This window comes from Camellia sinensis, chromosome 10 (genome assembly GCF_055761805.1).
Source record: "Camellia sinensis isolate YWXY chromosome 10, ASM5576180v1, whole genome shotgun sequence".
NCBI lineage: Eukaryota > Viridiplantae > Streptophyta > Magnoliopsida > Ericales > Theaceae > Camellia > Camellia sinensis.
The window spans coordinates 26,673,503-26,690,202 of NC_138970.1; the positions used below are offsets into that span (position 1 = coordinate 26,673,503).

At 37.7% G+C, this 16,700-nt stretch overlaps 1 protein-coding gene across 1 annotated transcript; it reads left to right on the plus strand.

Moving 5' to 3' along the window:
- The first annotated feature begins 1,127 nt into the window (after positions 1–1,127).
- LOC145800238 (uncharacterized) lies at positions 1,128–3,778 on the plus strand. Its single transcript, XM_082889896.1, has 3 exons — positions 1,128–1,341; positions 2,188–3,123; positions 3,222–3,778. The coding sequence occupies exons 1-3, from the start codon at positions 1,128–1,130 to the stop codon at positions 3,776–3,778; spliced, it is 1,707 nt and encodes a 568-aa protein (XP_082746022.1).
- The last annotated feature ends 12,922 nt before the right edge of the window (positions 3,779–16,700 follow it).

The window sequence follows — 16,700 nt, forward strand, 5'->3', positions numbered from 1 at the left end:
TCCCATGCTTTGAGGTATTTCACAAATGATTTCATTATGGCTAGGACTCTCATCATTCATCTGTAGAATATCTTAAACTACACAAATCTGTAGGTACCCAATACTTCAAAAGTATAAATGATCTCAGCCATGTATCGTTTTAACCACTAAAAGTTGATTGGGTCTTGAAAGCCTCTGTATTGAAAGGAGAGGAGGAAAAAAAAAAACCCTAAATGTAGATCAAAACTCATAACCCATTTACTCGGTTCCCATTTATCAAACCCATACAACATCAAAACACAAAAACAAACAAATCCTACAGCTAGAGTCAAATAGGGAAATAGAGGAAGCAAGAGAGACAAAGAGAGATAGAGAGAGAAACAGAAAAACCCGATTCAAAATCAATGGGTCTGGGACGGTGTACCGATTGTGGCGATGAGACGGTGAGCGACGGTGGCCGATGGTTAGTCGATGAGAGGAGACCGATGGGCAGTCGACGATAGTGAGAGCAAGAGACTGGTGTTGATTGGTATTTCCTTGGGTGTAATTATCATTCGATACATACAGAGAAATAATAATAAAAAACAAATTAATAACATTAAACGTAAAATAAAATTAGGCAGTAAATATTCCCTCAAAAAACTTTTGATCACACTTATTTAGAAATTATGATTAAAAAAATTATATATAATCACACTTATTTAGAAGGTGAGATTAAAAATATATATATATATATATATATAATCACACTTAATAGAAACGTGACATAAAAAATAAATATTATCACACTTAATCAAATTTAGTGTGATTAAAATATTAATCTAATTTTTTTTATCACACTTCTAATAAAAGTGAGATATTTTCATTTGTCAAAGTGTGATTTTTAACTGTTTTTTGTAGTAGTGAGGCTTAAGCACGTGTCATTTACTACACTTTAATTTAAAACATTTGATAACCTAAGACCATACTGAGAGTGTAACAATGTTGTATTCTCCCTTTAGGACGTCAAGCCCATCTCATAATGAGGACTGGCTCTCGGATCTCGAACTTGAAGAAGAACCCTTATTAACCGACCCAGAGGTAGAGGCGAAAACTTCAGAGTCAGTCCATGAGGAAGAGGACCCGGATGAGGATCCGAAGAGGAGACGATGGATGAAGAGGATGAAGAGGAGCCCGAGCCTGAAGAGGAAGATCCGGAGGAATATCCAGAAGGAGAACCGCTAGACGAAGAAGACGCAGAGGTAGACGCGGAAGTGGAAGTCGTGGAACCCTTGGCCGCCATTCTGCCAAAAGAGTTTGGTTGGGCAGGAAGTGACATTGAGTCCGACCCCATCTCCTCAATTGAATATGCCTTCGAAGAAGGTAAAGCGGACTCGGGGTGCGTAGTGCAGATGGGGGCATTCCCGATAGGGCTAGAGGCATATGTTAAACTAGAACCACTAATACCTTACGAGTGAAAACACCGAAGGGGGGACGACAAATATCTGGGGCCTGTGCGAGTTATCCGGGAGTTGGCAAGGGCCATGTATGAAGTGGGACCGCTGCCACCAACCCTGGAAAACAACTACACCAATTTCTTCCACCAAAGAGACATCTTCTTGGCAGCCCCATGAACGGGACAGTCGATTTCTCCAACCCACTCACCTACGAAGAAGTCCCTGTAAGGATCTTGGGCCAACATGCGGGAATGGGAGGGCTCAAGCTGTTAGTCCGTTAGAAATGCTATGGGCTGTATGATGAGAGGTGGGAGCATGCCTGGCAAATGCATCAGCACTACCCATGGCTTTTTGTTTGAGGGAAGGAGAGACTAAAGAGGGTAGACTAGGCGGATAAACAATTTTGTTGGAATTTCATTGTAAAAGCCTAGTCTAATAGTGGTTATGAAATGGGGTGAAATAATCCCCTCGGTCTGGTAATAAATGTAATTTTTGGTCATGTAACCGATCCTTTGTTGCAATGAAAAGTTTCAGTTCTAGTTAAACTTAGTGAATTCTTGTTCGCATAAAATAAATAATTAAATAAGTACTTACATCGTGCCGATAGTAAACAATTAATATCCTTCGTGCAACGACAATAACACCCACAGTGACATCATGAATTTCGTTCGGGCAATTACTAATGAACTAAGAAACCAACCCAGGCGTGAAAACAACAAGGCAAAATTAATAGCGAAATTTCAAAAACTTAAGCCCTAGAAATTTTTCGGAGAACCCAATCCTTACTCGGCGGAGGCATGGATAAGGCAAGTGAAGAAAATATTGGAGACGCTAGAAATTCAGAATGAGCAAGACCAAGTGTCCCTCGCCTCATTTCTCTTCGAATGGGAGGCCGATTTTTGGTGGACAATGATCAAGGAAAGTCGTCAAGTGGCAGAACTATCTTGGAGACAGTTCGAGGAATTGTTTATGGAAAAGTACTTCCCAAACTCAGTGAGGCAAGAGATGATCCAAGAATTTCTCCAATTGAAACAAAGGGGTATGACTGTGACACAGTATGCTAATCAGTTTGAGGCCCTTTCTCGCCATGCCACAGCTATAGTGGCAAATGAAACAAATAAGGTAAGGCGCTTTGAATGGGGACTCAACTCGGGACTCCGAGACAAGCTGGTTGCAGTGCAGTTACCTACTTATGCACAGGTAGTAGATAGGGCTCTTGTTCTAGAAAGAGAAAAGATGGACACTGCAAGGACTCAAGAGCAGCAGTCTAGAGCCAACCAGCAAAGAAGCGGAGGACCCTCAAGGAACAATAGGACCCCTGCTACTTCGATACCTTATGCTAGGAGACCACAACAACAACAAGGGTATAATTCTGAACAGCGTAGTAGGGAAGGGGCTAGGAGGTGTTATGAATGTGGCCAAGAAAGGCACCTTAGGAACAACTGTCCTCAAAGGTCAGGCTACTACATTAATCAAGGAGGAGCCACTCAACGGAACAAATGCACGCTAACTCAAGGAGCGCGAGCTGTGCAAAATTCCCAATCCAATAGAGGTCAGCCGCCAGCTAATCGAAATATGGGACAACCGAGGGCTCAACAACCAGGAGATGCCAATACAAGGAAACCTTGGGGGCCAAATCAAGGTGCCACTGGAAGAGTCTTTGCACTCCAAGAAGGAGAAGATACTGGAAATCCTTCAATGATTCAAGGTATATTATCCTTATGAACTCTTATGTACAAGTTTTGTTTGATTCTGGAGCATCACACTCTTTTATATCTGCTTCATGTGTTACAACTTTGGGATTAGAGCCTGAACGATTAGAAATACCTATGAGTGTAGCCTCACCACTAGGAGGTCAAACTCGAGTAGATCTCGCATGCAAATCATGTGAACTAGGAGTCTCCAGTTTGCGTTTAACTTGCGACCTACGAGTCATGAAAATGTCAGACTTTGACGTTATCCTAGGAATGGACTGGTTATCAGCCCATAGAGCCACCATTGATTGCTATCGAAAGATGGTGACTGCTTATTCTCAGGACGGAATGCGATTCCAATTTAAGGGGGATAGACAAGATTCCCTATCACCGACGCTTCGAAAATCAAAGTGGCACGATCACCTAGCTGGATGGTTAGCCAGCTTAGTTCTGGAAGAAAGAGACAGTATGGAACTAGGGCTACCTCGTGTGGTGCACGAGTATACTGATGTATTTCCAGAGGAATTACCAGGACTACCCCCAAAGCGAGAAGTAGACTTTACCATCGAACTACAACCTGGCACATCACCGATCTCAATGGCACCACATCGTTTGGCACCAGCCGAACTGAGAGAGCTAAAGACAGTTGCAAGAATTGTTGGACAATGAATTTATAAGGCCAAGCACGTCCCCATGGGGAGCACCAGCCTTATTTGCTAAGAAGAAAGATGGGACACTTAGGTTGTGCATTGATTACCGCTAACTCAATAGAGTCACCATTAAGAATCGGTATCCACTACCTAGGATTGATGACCTCTTCGATTAGCTTAGAGGGGCAAAGTGTTTCTCAAAGATAGACCTCAGATCTGGATATCACCAGTTGCGTATTCGGGAAAAAGATATTCCTAAGACTGCATTTCGAACCCGTTACGACCACTATGAATTCGTAGTGATGCCATTCGGCCTAACCAATGCACCATGTGTGTTCATGAGTTTAATGAACAAAATATTCACGCCTTACTTAGATCAATTTGTGGTAGTTTTCATTGATGATATTTTGGTGTATTCCAAGTCTGAAGAAGACCATGAACAACATTTGAGAATAGTACTTCAAACCTTGAGGGAGAACTAACTGTATGCTAAAGCTAATAAATGTGAATTCTGGATGAATGAAGTAAAATTTTTGGGTCACGTGGTGTCTGAAAAGGGAGTATCGGTGAACCCAATTAAAGTAGAGGCAGTGATAGAATGAAAGCCAGAATGGAAGTAACCTAAGAACACATTCGAGATTCGTAGGTTGCGTTTGGTAGAGTTTTGTAAATATGATTTGAGAGTATGAGTTGTATTTTGAGTTTGTGAGATGTGGAATTATGATTTGAGTGTAGAAAATTTGTTTGGTTATGGTTTTTGAATAGAGTATTGAATTGAGTGTGGAATTGGGTTTTGAAAGTTTGATTTGACATGTGAAGTAAGAAAATTTGTTTGGTTATGAGTTTTGAAAAGAGTTTTCAAAACTTAATTCAAATTGTTATAACTCATAACAAAACACACTACTTTCACACTATTGAAAATTCTGATCAACACTCATAGCCAAACTCTTTTTAAAATTCAATTAAAAAAATTTATTATTAACAGAAAATAACATTAATCAATTTTTTAATTGAAAATACTAGAAAGGAAATAATTTTTTTTTTCAAAATAAATATTCAAAAAATTTAAATCATAAATATTTAAATAATTTAAATAATCTAAAAAATTCAACAAGTAAAAAATTAAAATAAATATTCAAAAAATTTAAATCGTAAAAATTTAAATAATTTAAAATGTTAATATTTTAAATTTAAAAACAACTCTACACTAAAATCGTAACCAAACATATAAAACAAAACTCAATTAACAAATTATTTTTAAAACTCATAACCAAACACATAACTCGAAATCACATACTACTTTTACAACTCTACACTCAAATTGTAACCAAATATATATAATAAAAAAATTAAAATATTTGAAAATATTTTTATAAAATGGAGTTTGAATTTATTTTTATAAAATATTTTAAAATTTAAAAAATTAAAATCGTAAAATTTTGAAATTAAAATATTTAAAAATATTCAAAAAATTAAAAAATTAAAAAAATCGTAACATATTTAAATATTAAAATATTTAAAATCTTAACAAAATTAAAATATTGATTTGAATTGAATTTTGAAAAGAGTTTTAAATTATGTGTTTGGTTATGAGTTTTGAAAAGTAATGATTATGTTTTGAATTGAGTTTTGAGAAATGGGTGTAGAATTATGATTTGAAAGCTCAGAACAAACAATACACTCAAATCAATTGGTGGAACTATAATTTGAAACCCTAACCAAACGGAGTAGTTTCTTAGAGTTGGCCGGTTACTATCAAAGATTCATTCAGGATTTCTCAAGGTTGGCCAAACCAATGACACGCTTGACTCAAAAAGGAGTTAAGTTTGAATGGAACAAGTCTTGTGAAAATTCATTCCAAGAACTTAAGAAAAGATTGACGAGTGCCCCTATTCTCATAGTACCAGAGTGTGACGTTGGGTACAATGTGTATTGTGATGCTTCCAAAGAAGGTCTGGGTGCGTGTTGATACAAAATGGCAAGTTGGTGGCATATGGATCAAGGCAATTAAAGAACCATGAGAAGAATTATCCCACTCATGACTTGGAGTTAGCAGCCATAGTTCATGCACTCAAAATTTGGAGACACTACCTATATGGTGAAAAATTTGAGATATTCACTGACCACAAAAGCTTGAAGTATCTGTTCACCCAAAAGGATCTGAACATGCGTCAGAGACGTTAGATGGAGTACCTCGAGGATTACCAATTTACCCTTTCTTATCATCCCAGCAAGGCTAACGTTGTAGCAGATGCATTAAGCTGCAAAAATAGAGGGATTGTTGCTAGCTTAGCCCTTAGAGAATGGAATATGATTGGAACGCTCAATGAATTTGGGGTATAGATGGAGGTTCAAGATGAAAAGGCTTACCTTGGTGGCCAAATTGCTACGTCTAAAATTTTGAGCGAGATATTAGATTCACAACAGTACGATCAGGAGGTGGCATTCATCAAGGCACGAATGGAATCTAGTGAAACCATGCCTGGTTGGGAAATTCACATAGATGAGAGTTTGAAATATCAAGGTCGAGTGTTCATGCCGAGTGACGACTCACTAAGAGAAAAGGTACTTAAGGAAATTCACCATTCAGTATTCGTAGTACATCCAGGAGGTACTAAGATGTACCAAGACTTAAAACGCCAATATTGGTGGGGCGGAAAGAAAAAGGATGTAGCCAAGTTTGTGTCTCAGTGCCTGACATGTCAACAAGTAAAGGCTGAACACCAAAGACTGGCAGGAACACTTCAACCTTTACCAATCTCGGAGTGGAAATAGGAACACATAACCATGAATTTTATGACGGATTTGCCTCGATCACCACAGAGACATGACGGCGTATGGGTAGTGGTAGATCGACTAACTAAGATAGCCCGATTCTTACCTATTGGGTCATCAGATACGTTAGACTCACTCAGTAGATTATTCATCAAAGAAGCGATCAGATTACACGGAGTACCAGTTAGCATCGTGTCTGATCGTGATCCTCGATTCACTTTCCAATTTTGGCAAAGCTTGCAGAAGGCAATGGGAACGAACTTATGTTTTAGCACGACATTTCACCCACAAACAGATGGACAGTCTGAAAGGACGATACAAACCTTGGAGGATGTGCTTCGAGTTTGCGTTATGGATTTTAATGGAAGTTGGGAGAAACACTTACCTCTCGTTGAGTTCGCTTACAACAATAGTTTCTAGGCCAGTACTAGAATGGCACCGTATGAAGCACTTTATGGATGACCTTGTCGATCACCAGTCTGTTGGATAGAAGTAAGGGAAGCAACCTTGCTAGGACCAAACCTGGTTCAGGAGACCACTAAGAAGATAAAACTGATCAGACAACGACTAATCACAGCCCAAAGTCGACAAAAGAGTTATGCAGATCAAAGGAGACGGCCCTTAACTCTTGAGGTAGGCGATCATGTTTTACTCAAAGTTTGACCTCGTCGAGGTACTACGCGATTCAGAAAGAAAAGAAAACTTGTACCTCGTTATATGGGACTCTTTGAAATTCTGAGCAAGGTAGAAGATGTAGCATATCGTCTAGCACTACCACCACAGCTCGCAGCAGTGCACAATGTCTTTCACATCTCAATGTTACGAAAATATGAGCCACACCCTTCACATGTTATCAATTGGGGGGAGATTGATCTCAATAAAGATGCAAGCTTTGAGGAAAGGCCTATAAAGATTATGGACCGATGAGAAAAGAACTTAAGAGGCAAAGTCATCCACTGGTGCGAGTGTTGTGGCAGTATCGAGGAGTGGAAGAGTCTACTTGGGAAAGAGATGATGCAATACGAGCCAACTACCCTAACTTGTTGAAGATAAAGGCACGCGTCAAAATTTTGAGGACGAAATTATTTAAGGGGGATAGGTTGTAAGAACCTGAATTTTTTGGACAACTAATTAGTTTATTAATAATAATATTAAGTCAATAAATTGTGATTATTAAATTATTATATTAATAGCATCATGATTAACACCAATATTAAATTTCTTTAAATAATTTTTTTTATCCTTTTGTGATTAAATTTTTTGTATCTAAACACAGTTATGGAAAACTAAATGAGTTAAATAAATAATAACCAAGTTAGTTAGAGGATAGTAGGGAGAAAAACATCTAGCGACTAGGACATATATATATATATATATACATTGATTTTCATTTTAAACATACAAAAAAAAAAATCAAAATTTTTGGGCAGAGGAATCCAGCTGTTTTCTTCCCAAGTAGCTGCTGCCAAAGCATGTCAAAGCATGCTTAGAAACATCCTACAAGTCTATCCTTGTAGATCATAATTCCCAAGCCAAGAAGAATAAAATAAACAAATAAATAAATAAATAAAAGGGCCCCAAACGCCTACATAAGGAACCCACATTCAGCCCAGCCATTCTACTATTCACGCAGCTGAGCAAAGAAGGAAAAAGAGGAGAAAAAGAGAGTAGAAAAGAGAAGAGAAAGAGACGAAAAAGAGAGAGTACTTGGTGAATACCAATTTCAAACTTAGTTTCGAAAAGTGTTTGCAAAAGCTCTTGAGGTAAGAATACATTACCTCTATCCTCCCGTAGATACCTCTAACTGAATTTATATAATTTATATATGCAAGACTAAGCATGGTTAAGTCATATATAGCAAAATAGTACTATACGTGTTTAAAATTTTAATAGGATGAGGGTTTCATTATGTTATAATTTCATATTCCTTCTTGCAAACATAGATATATGGCTTAGCTACTGTTTTTATGTGTTCAATATTCTCCATTGTTGAAATAATCTTGCAAGAGAGTAAAATGAGATGAGAATGGCTTCCTTTTACCTGAAACTTAGATTCTTCCTCACTGTTTCAGACTTTATCGGATGAAAAGAGGGCTCTAATAAATTGAAAGTAATTGTTGTTAAAAATATGTGTATACTAGAAGTATATATAGGTGTTATACACTATGTAAAATTTTTATAAAATCATTGGACACCATTTTCTTACCGAAACAAATATTTTCCCTAAGCGTCGCTTACAGCACCGCAAAAGCAGTGGCTTCAAACAGGTCCCATTTTCTCTACAATTGGTATTTTTCTGCACGACCACTTGGAATAGTTAGATATAAGAGCTATCTTTCATTTTCCACCAATTTCACAAAAAATGGATAAGTCTAAAAGGAGAAGTTGAAGTTTTACTAAAATGTGACAGAATCTGTCCAGTTTTCTTAGAAAAATTATTTGACCATCTTCCGTTGATTTTCAGTCTTTGAATCCTTCTGGAAATATGTTCTAAACTCAAGTATCTAACAAGCCGTTCTAACCATACCTCCTTTTGACACCGTTTGAGGTTGCTTTTTATTTTTCGAACACAGAACACCTGTGCTGGAGGTTAAAGTAACTCACTGTCTAGAAAACCAGTTTTCTTCCAAAAATTATTTCTCCATTTTAAAATCGTTTTTAGCCCTAGTATTCTTCTCAAAATATTTTCCTAACTCAATGAACTAGCACCAGTTAAAATATTATAATGGTTGAACTTCATTTGGTATGGGTTTCATAATTTTTTGTCTGATCATACAGTGCTGAAAGAAGAAGTGTGTGAATTCTTAAGAAATCTTGTGATGATTCCTAAGACATTCTATCACATTTATTTTGGTTGCCATATATGATTGTGTTGTGCTATATAAACCTTATGTCACTGTGGTTTTCAAACTAAAACTCACACATGCATAAAAATGTGAATTCAACGAAGTAAAGAAACACGAAATTGAATCGATGATACATATAAAATTTAAAAGTGATGGGGCGAGCCTGGTTTAGAATCTTGCCCAAGTGAGTTGTGAACCCTAACATGGCACGGGAAGGTATTTCGACTCTTATCGATGTAGGCGATATAAGGTTGGTGGTGCGGGTGTCACAACATAGACCGTTCCCTTGGGACAGACCGTGATGCCACGACTCGGGTACGTAACCCTGGTGCGTGGGCATCATTGGTAGTTACAATAAGTAACATTTGAATATTTGACCAAGAGGGAGTCAAAATTACCCGTGGCCATTGCTTAGCGGTTGAGTGGAAATAGTGCTCCACGGGAAATTACTTAAACTTACCTGTCAAACTAAATCTATGTGAATTTAAAAAGAAAGGTTGGCATTTTTCCTTATTATGAAATACTGCTTCTGCTTGCCATTGTTTTTTTTGTCTGTTGTTAATATTTCAACCAATAGCATTCTGGTTATGTTTGTTAAAATGCTGCTTGTTATTCTGTTATTACACAATATTTATTATTTGTGAGTATTATTATCGGGGTGGGTATTTTCGGGTTATAGTATCTTATTGAGCTCGTTGCTCATTGGCATTCCCATTGCCCTGGCGTTTTATGCCAGGTATCGAAGGAAATGTCGAGGCCTTGCAAGACGACATTCAGCCTTGGTTAGCTTGAAGAATGCCCAAAATTCCATGAACCATTTTTTTGAGTTTTCTAATTTTTCTCTAGTCTTTTTATATTTGTGTACTAAGACAAAGTTTTAAGTTTGATTAGAGTTGTAATTTAAGAACTTTTAGTTTTTGTGTTGCTAATTAATGGATGATGGTAAATTTGGTGGCAACATTGATGAGAATTCTTAATTAAGAAAATTGATTTTAAGTTTTAAACCATATCATGATGTCCTCAAATTTTGGGGCGTCACAAATCAGGATCAAAAGCTGGAGAAAAGGGAGATTGCTAGGAATTGTTGGAGAATTGAAGAGCATTTACAAGTTTAAGCCTCTATACTTGTGAATTCAAGGTTTAAGGTAAGAAATCAAGCCTTTGATCTTGCTTTTGAGTTGGTGAGTTTATGAATATAAGAGGTTTAAGTGTTTAACATGAGAATTGAGCTTAAGAGCTAGAAAAGAAAGAATTTGCATTAAATCATGCGTGCATGCATATATCAAAGCATTTTGAGTTTGAATTTCAAACAAATCCTCCATGCATGTGTCTATCTTGCCTTTGTTTTGAGAATTCATCACATTTCCTACCATTTGACTTTAATTGATCATGTTTTGGAAAGTTCAAGTTCATAACAAGTCATATCTGTCATGTTCATATCATATTCGTAAAGTTTAAGTTTGAATTTGTACAATTGGCAAGCTTTTGGGCCTTAATTTTGCGAAATGGTTTTGAATTCTTCATGTTTTTCAAGTTCACATGTGATTCCTTAAGTTTTTGGCCCAAGAAACCATAATTTGCAGCTTTGGGGTTGAATTTGAAGCTTGGAAGCAATTCTGGAAATTCCAGAATTTTGTTCTTACGCTCGAGCGAAGGAATCCACGCTCGAGTGACCACTTTTAGTGCGTGCACTTCCACTCGAGTGACCAGAAGTCCGCACGAGTGTGAAATACATGCTCCCAGAAGTTCTTATGTTTTGCAGACTGCTCGAGCGAGGGCATGTCTCTCACGCTCGAGCGAGCGTCGGGCAAGCATCGAGCGGAAAAATCATGCAACCAGCACTTTTGCAAAAGTTTACAGACCGCTCGAGCGACCATTCACATTTTGTATGTTCGCTCAAGCGTAAGAAGCTACGCTCGAGCGAGGACCCTGTTTTCAGCAAGTTTGGTTAAATGTTTTCAAGTGTATTTTTGCATCCCCATTCCATCCTAGGCATACCTAGGCCAAGTTTAAGACACCATAATGAGGATAGAGAAGTAGGAACACACCAAGACAAGAAAGAACTAAGTTGATGACTCAAGGTGTGTAGTTCAATACGTATTCGTTCTGCATCTGTGTAGGTCGCGCGCCACGAGATATCTAAATTGCCTACTATTTCCGTTTACTTGGAGCCATCTGTTATCTGTAAGTAATAACTTAGTAAAGCTATGTTCAAGTTAAATTATTTTTTGTATATGGAATAAGATATGTTCTATGAAATGCCATGTTTTATACTACAAATGATTATCCAACTCTGACAAATGTTTGTGGTATTTATGCTATGATTCAAGTATGCTATCTGTACCCGGACTGGAGCTTCCTTATGGAACTGACAAGTTATCTGTTCCCAGTTTAAAGGTTCCTTTATGGAATTGACAAGTTATCCGTACCCGGACGGAGGTTTCTCTATAGAACTGATAAGTACGATCTAAGATGCTTTATAAATTATCTTTTAGCGCTAACGGATAAGCCATGTAAAATTAAGCATGAACTCAAGACAAGAATTTGATGTGAATCTGTTTCGATATGAACTCTGATTTCTAAATTAGTTATGGGACATCATTCATTTAACCCTTTACTCTGTTATTATTCACTAAGCTCCCGCTCACTATTTATATTATGTATGTAGATGATCAGGTACATGACCAGGTTCAGAGTTGAGGACCTGGCGTCTTAGTTTTTGTCAGCCAACCTTTGTGTCTCTCAAGGAGGTTCCGGGTTAAGTCAAGTCTAGAGGTTGTGTTGTTATGAATGTATAAGACTTTGTTTATTTTGCTCCTCAAACAAGTTTTGCTATTTATATGTACATGAAGTAATGTGTAAATACTGTATCTTTTGAAGTCATTCGTAAGATTATGAAAGTTTAAGATTATCTGTCTTATGTATGTCTTCACAACTCGATGGACTATGTATATTTTATGTATTTGCTTCCGCAGCCCCTAATTATATATTATTATGTTAAGAGGCCTTTGGTAATCCAAGGATTACTGGCCAATTACGACGTTAAACCTATAGGGGCGGGTTTGAGTCGTGACAATTTCAGTTAGATTCTCAGTCGAGCCAGTTTTATTTATGACATTCTTGTCTAGGTTATTTGTCTGTCGATCGCTTACGGTCTTTAGCTCAGTTAGGATTGTTGGATAAAGTTTCTCCTAGTCAAATTGATGAATGTCGGGAGTGTAAACTTGCCAAAATGTCAGCTTTATCATTTAATAAAAGTACTTCTATTTCTGCTTTTCCTTTTTCTTTTGTGCATACTGATGTTTGAGGACCATCTCTTGTTCTCACTAAAAGGGGTTCTGCATACTATGTGTCTTTTGTTGATGATTGCACTCGCTATATTTGAGTTTATCTTATAACTCATAAATCTGACTCCTACCAAATATACTTTATCTTTCAGTCTATGATCACTGCATAGTTTGGATTTATCATTAAATTGTTACAGTTTGACTTAGGTGGGAGTATTTTAAAACTGAGTTCTGTGAGTATCTGGCCAATTTGGATACCATTCATCAAACTTCCTATACTGATACACCAACCCAAAATGGTCGTACTGAGCATAAACATCATCATCTCCTTAAGATAGTTAGATCTCTTATTTTTTCTGCCTCTGTTCCGGCTTTCTTTTGCGAGGAAGCCGTTCTTACAGCTGCTTTTTTTCTCAACCGTATGTCTACTCCCTACTCTCTGTTCGTTATCCTTATGAGGCTTTGTTTGCCCAACTCCCCAATTACTCTCTCTTTCATGTTTTTGGGTTTGCATGTTTGTGGACGCGCCCGAACATCCGGGAAAAATCTCGTTTCGTTCATTTGGGCTTACCACAATTCGGACTCAAATGTCACGGTTCTGAATCTAATCTCATAATGTGCGATGTAAGATTGATAAATCACCAAAGAGTCCAAATCCGGCAAATCGTTTTGGAAAACTGATTTTTAATAAAGAAGTGCCAAACATGGACTGCTTTGCCAGATACAGAGTCGCCAGCTAAATATTTTGTTTTAGGGAGAATTTAGAAAACCCTGACTCGTGCCTAAGGCCACGTGTCCGTCATCACCAAAGTTGCCTCGGCTCGGGAACTTGGGTACGATTGGGGAAGGTCATTTAATGAGCACCCCTGCTCGCCCGATCAAAAATCGGCCTATACTAAGCATGATATCTTGTTTTTGAAAACACATGTGCTCTTATTCCGATTAATTAGCTAGTCTTACTACGTGATGCGTACAACAAACAAGTATAGACTAGATCGCCTAATTTGGAACGAAGCATCGCATATCCGTTTGCTTGGAAAATGGTTTGAAGTTTGCTACTCACAAGTAGGCTAAAATGCGGATTTCAATGAATTATTCCAATTCAAGTAATCCAACATTCACCCACAGGCATTTAGGCAGTTAATCACATAAGCAGTTAGCCTCATGGAAAACATGCTAACATGGCAACATTAACACACATGCAGTATGCTAACGCCTAAACACTCACAGTGTACTCCGAGCCAAAACAAAGAACTAGTTAGAAATCATGCATGATTCTAGTTCATGTTAAGATGGCTAATGTAACACATGCGAAGATGCAGCTAAGATAGGCTCGGCTATTCTAGTCATGTCATGTGAAATGCAACTTGATACATGTATTCAAATAAATGTATTGAAATACAATGCAGTTAGTATGATGCGCCGAGCCCGGTGCATGCAATACAGATGAATGGATAGACGCATGCGAGCATAAGGTATGCTAAATGAAATATGCCCTAAAACTAACCATCGTAAGCGGTTAAGTAAAAAGGAGAAAGAAATGGAGGTTGGAAGACATATATCGCACACACGCACGCTTATTACAACACTTGGCCCTCTCAAAGGAGAGACCGAATAAGAAGTTAACTAGCTAATCTAAGTTAATTAAACTAATTATTACACAACAAATTAATTAACTAATCCTAGTTAACTAATTATTACAGAACGAATCGAATAGCTAATGCATTAACTATTAAGAATACAAACCAAAGCGTAAACTAGCTATCTAAGCATGACAGCTAAGGAAAACAGTAAAACGGGAGGTTCTCGGAGGGAGAAGACTGGATGCATGCTAGGTCGCCTCGTTCGGAAATCCAATGCGATGCCCCGATTTGCCTCTGTTTTCATTTGTTCTCAGAAACTTGCACCAAGCTCCGGAAAGCTAAAACTTCACCTTGGAAGTCTTGTGGGAGGGTGGCCGACCACTTTTGGTCTCTCCAGACACCTGCCGACCACTTTTGGTTATTGAAAAACCAGAAAAGTGGTCGGCCAGCTAGTTTTTCTGGCTGGCCGGCCGGCCAGTTGTTGCTGTTGAACTGCAATTTGTTGTAACAGAGAGCAAGAAAGGGCATGGCAATGTATTTGCAAGATATGTGTGCACAACCACCATCCTTATCATGTCATGAACTCAAGGGAGTGTAGGTTCTCGACCCTTGGATCACCAATCGCGCATTTCAATGCATGATGGCCGAGAGGCGAAGTTGCACAATTCAATATGAAATGAATGCACAAGTAAACACACAGGAAAAGGATTTATTAAACTAACTGAGAAAATTAATCTCAATGCTGTTCTTCACGTCCCCAACTTAGCCTGTAACCTTTTGTCTGTCAGTAAACTATCTAAGGATTCTAATTGTCGTGTTACATTTTTTGAATCCCATTGTGAATTTCAGGACCAGAACTGGGGGATGATGATTGGGCGTGCTAGGATGCTTGAAGGTCTTTACTACTTTGATGAAGTACCTGTTAGTAATAAAAAAGCTCAGAGCTTTAATAGTACTAGTTCAATCTCTGTTCGAGAAAAAATAATGCTATGGCACTATAGGCTAGGACATCCTAGTTTTCTTTATCTGAAACATTTATTTCCAGAATTATTTAAAGGGATTGATTGTTCTTCTTTTCATTGTGAGAGTTGCATTTTTGCAAAATTTCATCGCTCTACTTATTTGCCAAAACCTTACCAGGCTTCCAAACCTTTTTATTTGATTCATAGTGATGTTTGGGGCCCTTCTAAAATCACTACTCTTTCTGGTAAAAGATGGTTTGTTACATTTATTGATGACCATACCCGCTTATGTTGGATTTATTTGATGAATAAAAAATCTGACGTGAAAAATTTATTCACAAATTTTTACAATATGATTGAAAACCAATTTCAAACCAAAATTGGTATTTTACATTCTGATAATGGAACAGAATATTTCAATGAGCAGTTGGGTGAGTTTTTGGAAAAAAAAGGGGATTTTTCATCAATCTACATGTCGGGATACCCCTCAACAAAATGGCATTGCAGAACGAAAAAATAAACATCTACTTGAAGTAGCACGTGCTATAATGTTTTACATGCATGTTCCTAAATATTTATGGGGTGAAGCAATTTTAACAGCCTCTTATTTGATAAACAGGATGCCTACAAAGGTGTTAACATACAAAACACCTTTCGATTGTCTCAAAACTTTTTTTCCTGACACGAGGTTGTTTTCTGATTTACCCGCTAAAGTTTTTGGATGTACTGCCTATGTTCATGTTCCTAGTCAATTTCGTTCAAAACTTGACCCCCATGCTATAAAATGTGTTTTTTTGGGTTATTCCTCAAACAAAAAGGGGTATAAGTGTTTCGATCCTCAAAACAAGAAATTTCATGTGAGTATGGATGTGTCATTTGTGGAAACAAAATCCTATTTCCCCAACACTTCTCTTCAGGGGGAGACAAGTGGAGTAGAAGACCGTTTTTGGGATATTTCTATCCCGCTCCCCAATGTCATTTATCCTACACAAAAACCACATCTGTCTGATAATGATCACTTAGGAGAACCAAGTTCTATGGTACCTAGTCAAGAAGATTCTTGTTTAGGGGGAGAAGTACTACAAAATGATCTAAATCCTGAGCTTCAGGTTTATACTAGGAAGCGATTTCATCTGAGGAATAATGACCCGAATGTCCATCCTAATGACCTGAATGTCCACCCGAGTTCTGGCATCGAAATTTTAGGTAATCCTATTCCTTCTATTTCCGACCTTGATGTTCCTATAGCAATAAGGAAAGATGTCCAAAATTGTATTAAACATCCTATTGCAAATTACCTCTCCTATCAAAGACTGTCTAAAAATCATAGAGCTTTCACATCTAGGATTTCACACTTGTTTGTTCCAAGGAATATACAGGAAGCATTGGATGATCCGAATTGGAAATTAGCAGTCATGGAGGAGATGAATGCTTTAAGGAGAAGTGGTACTTGGGAGATAGTTGATCTACCCAAAGACAAGAAAACAG

Excerpts from the sequence above, each read along its gene's own strand:
- LOC145800238 (XM_082889896.1), top strand. The coding sequence starts at position 1,128 with ATGGATGAAGAGGATGAAGAGGAGCCCGAGCCTGAAGAGGAAGATCCG. Across the intron at positions 1,342-2,187 it reads TGAATATGCCTTCGAAGAAG|AACCCAATCCTTACTCGGCG; the intron begins GTAAAGCGGACT and ends AATTTTTCGGAG. Across the intron at positions 3,124-3,221 it reads AAATCCTTCAATGATTCAAG|AGCCTGAACGATTAGAAATA; the intron begins GTATATTATCCT and ends CTTTGGGATTAG.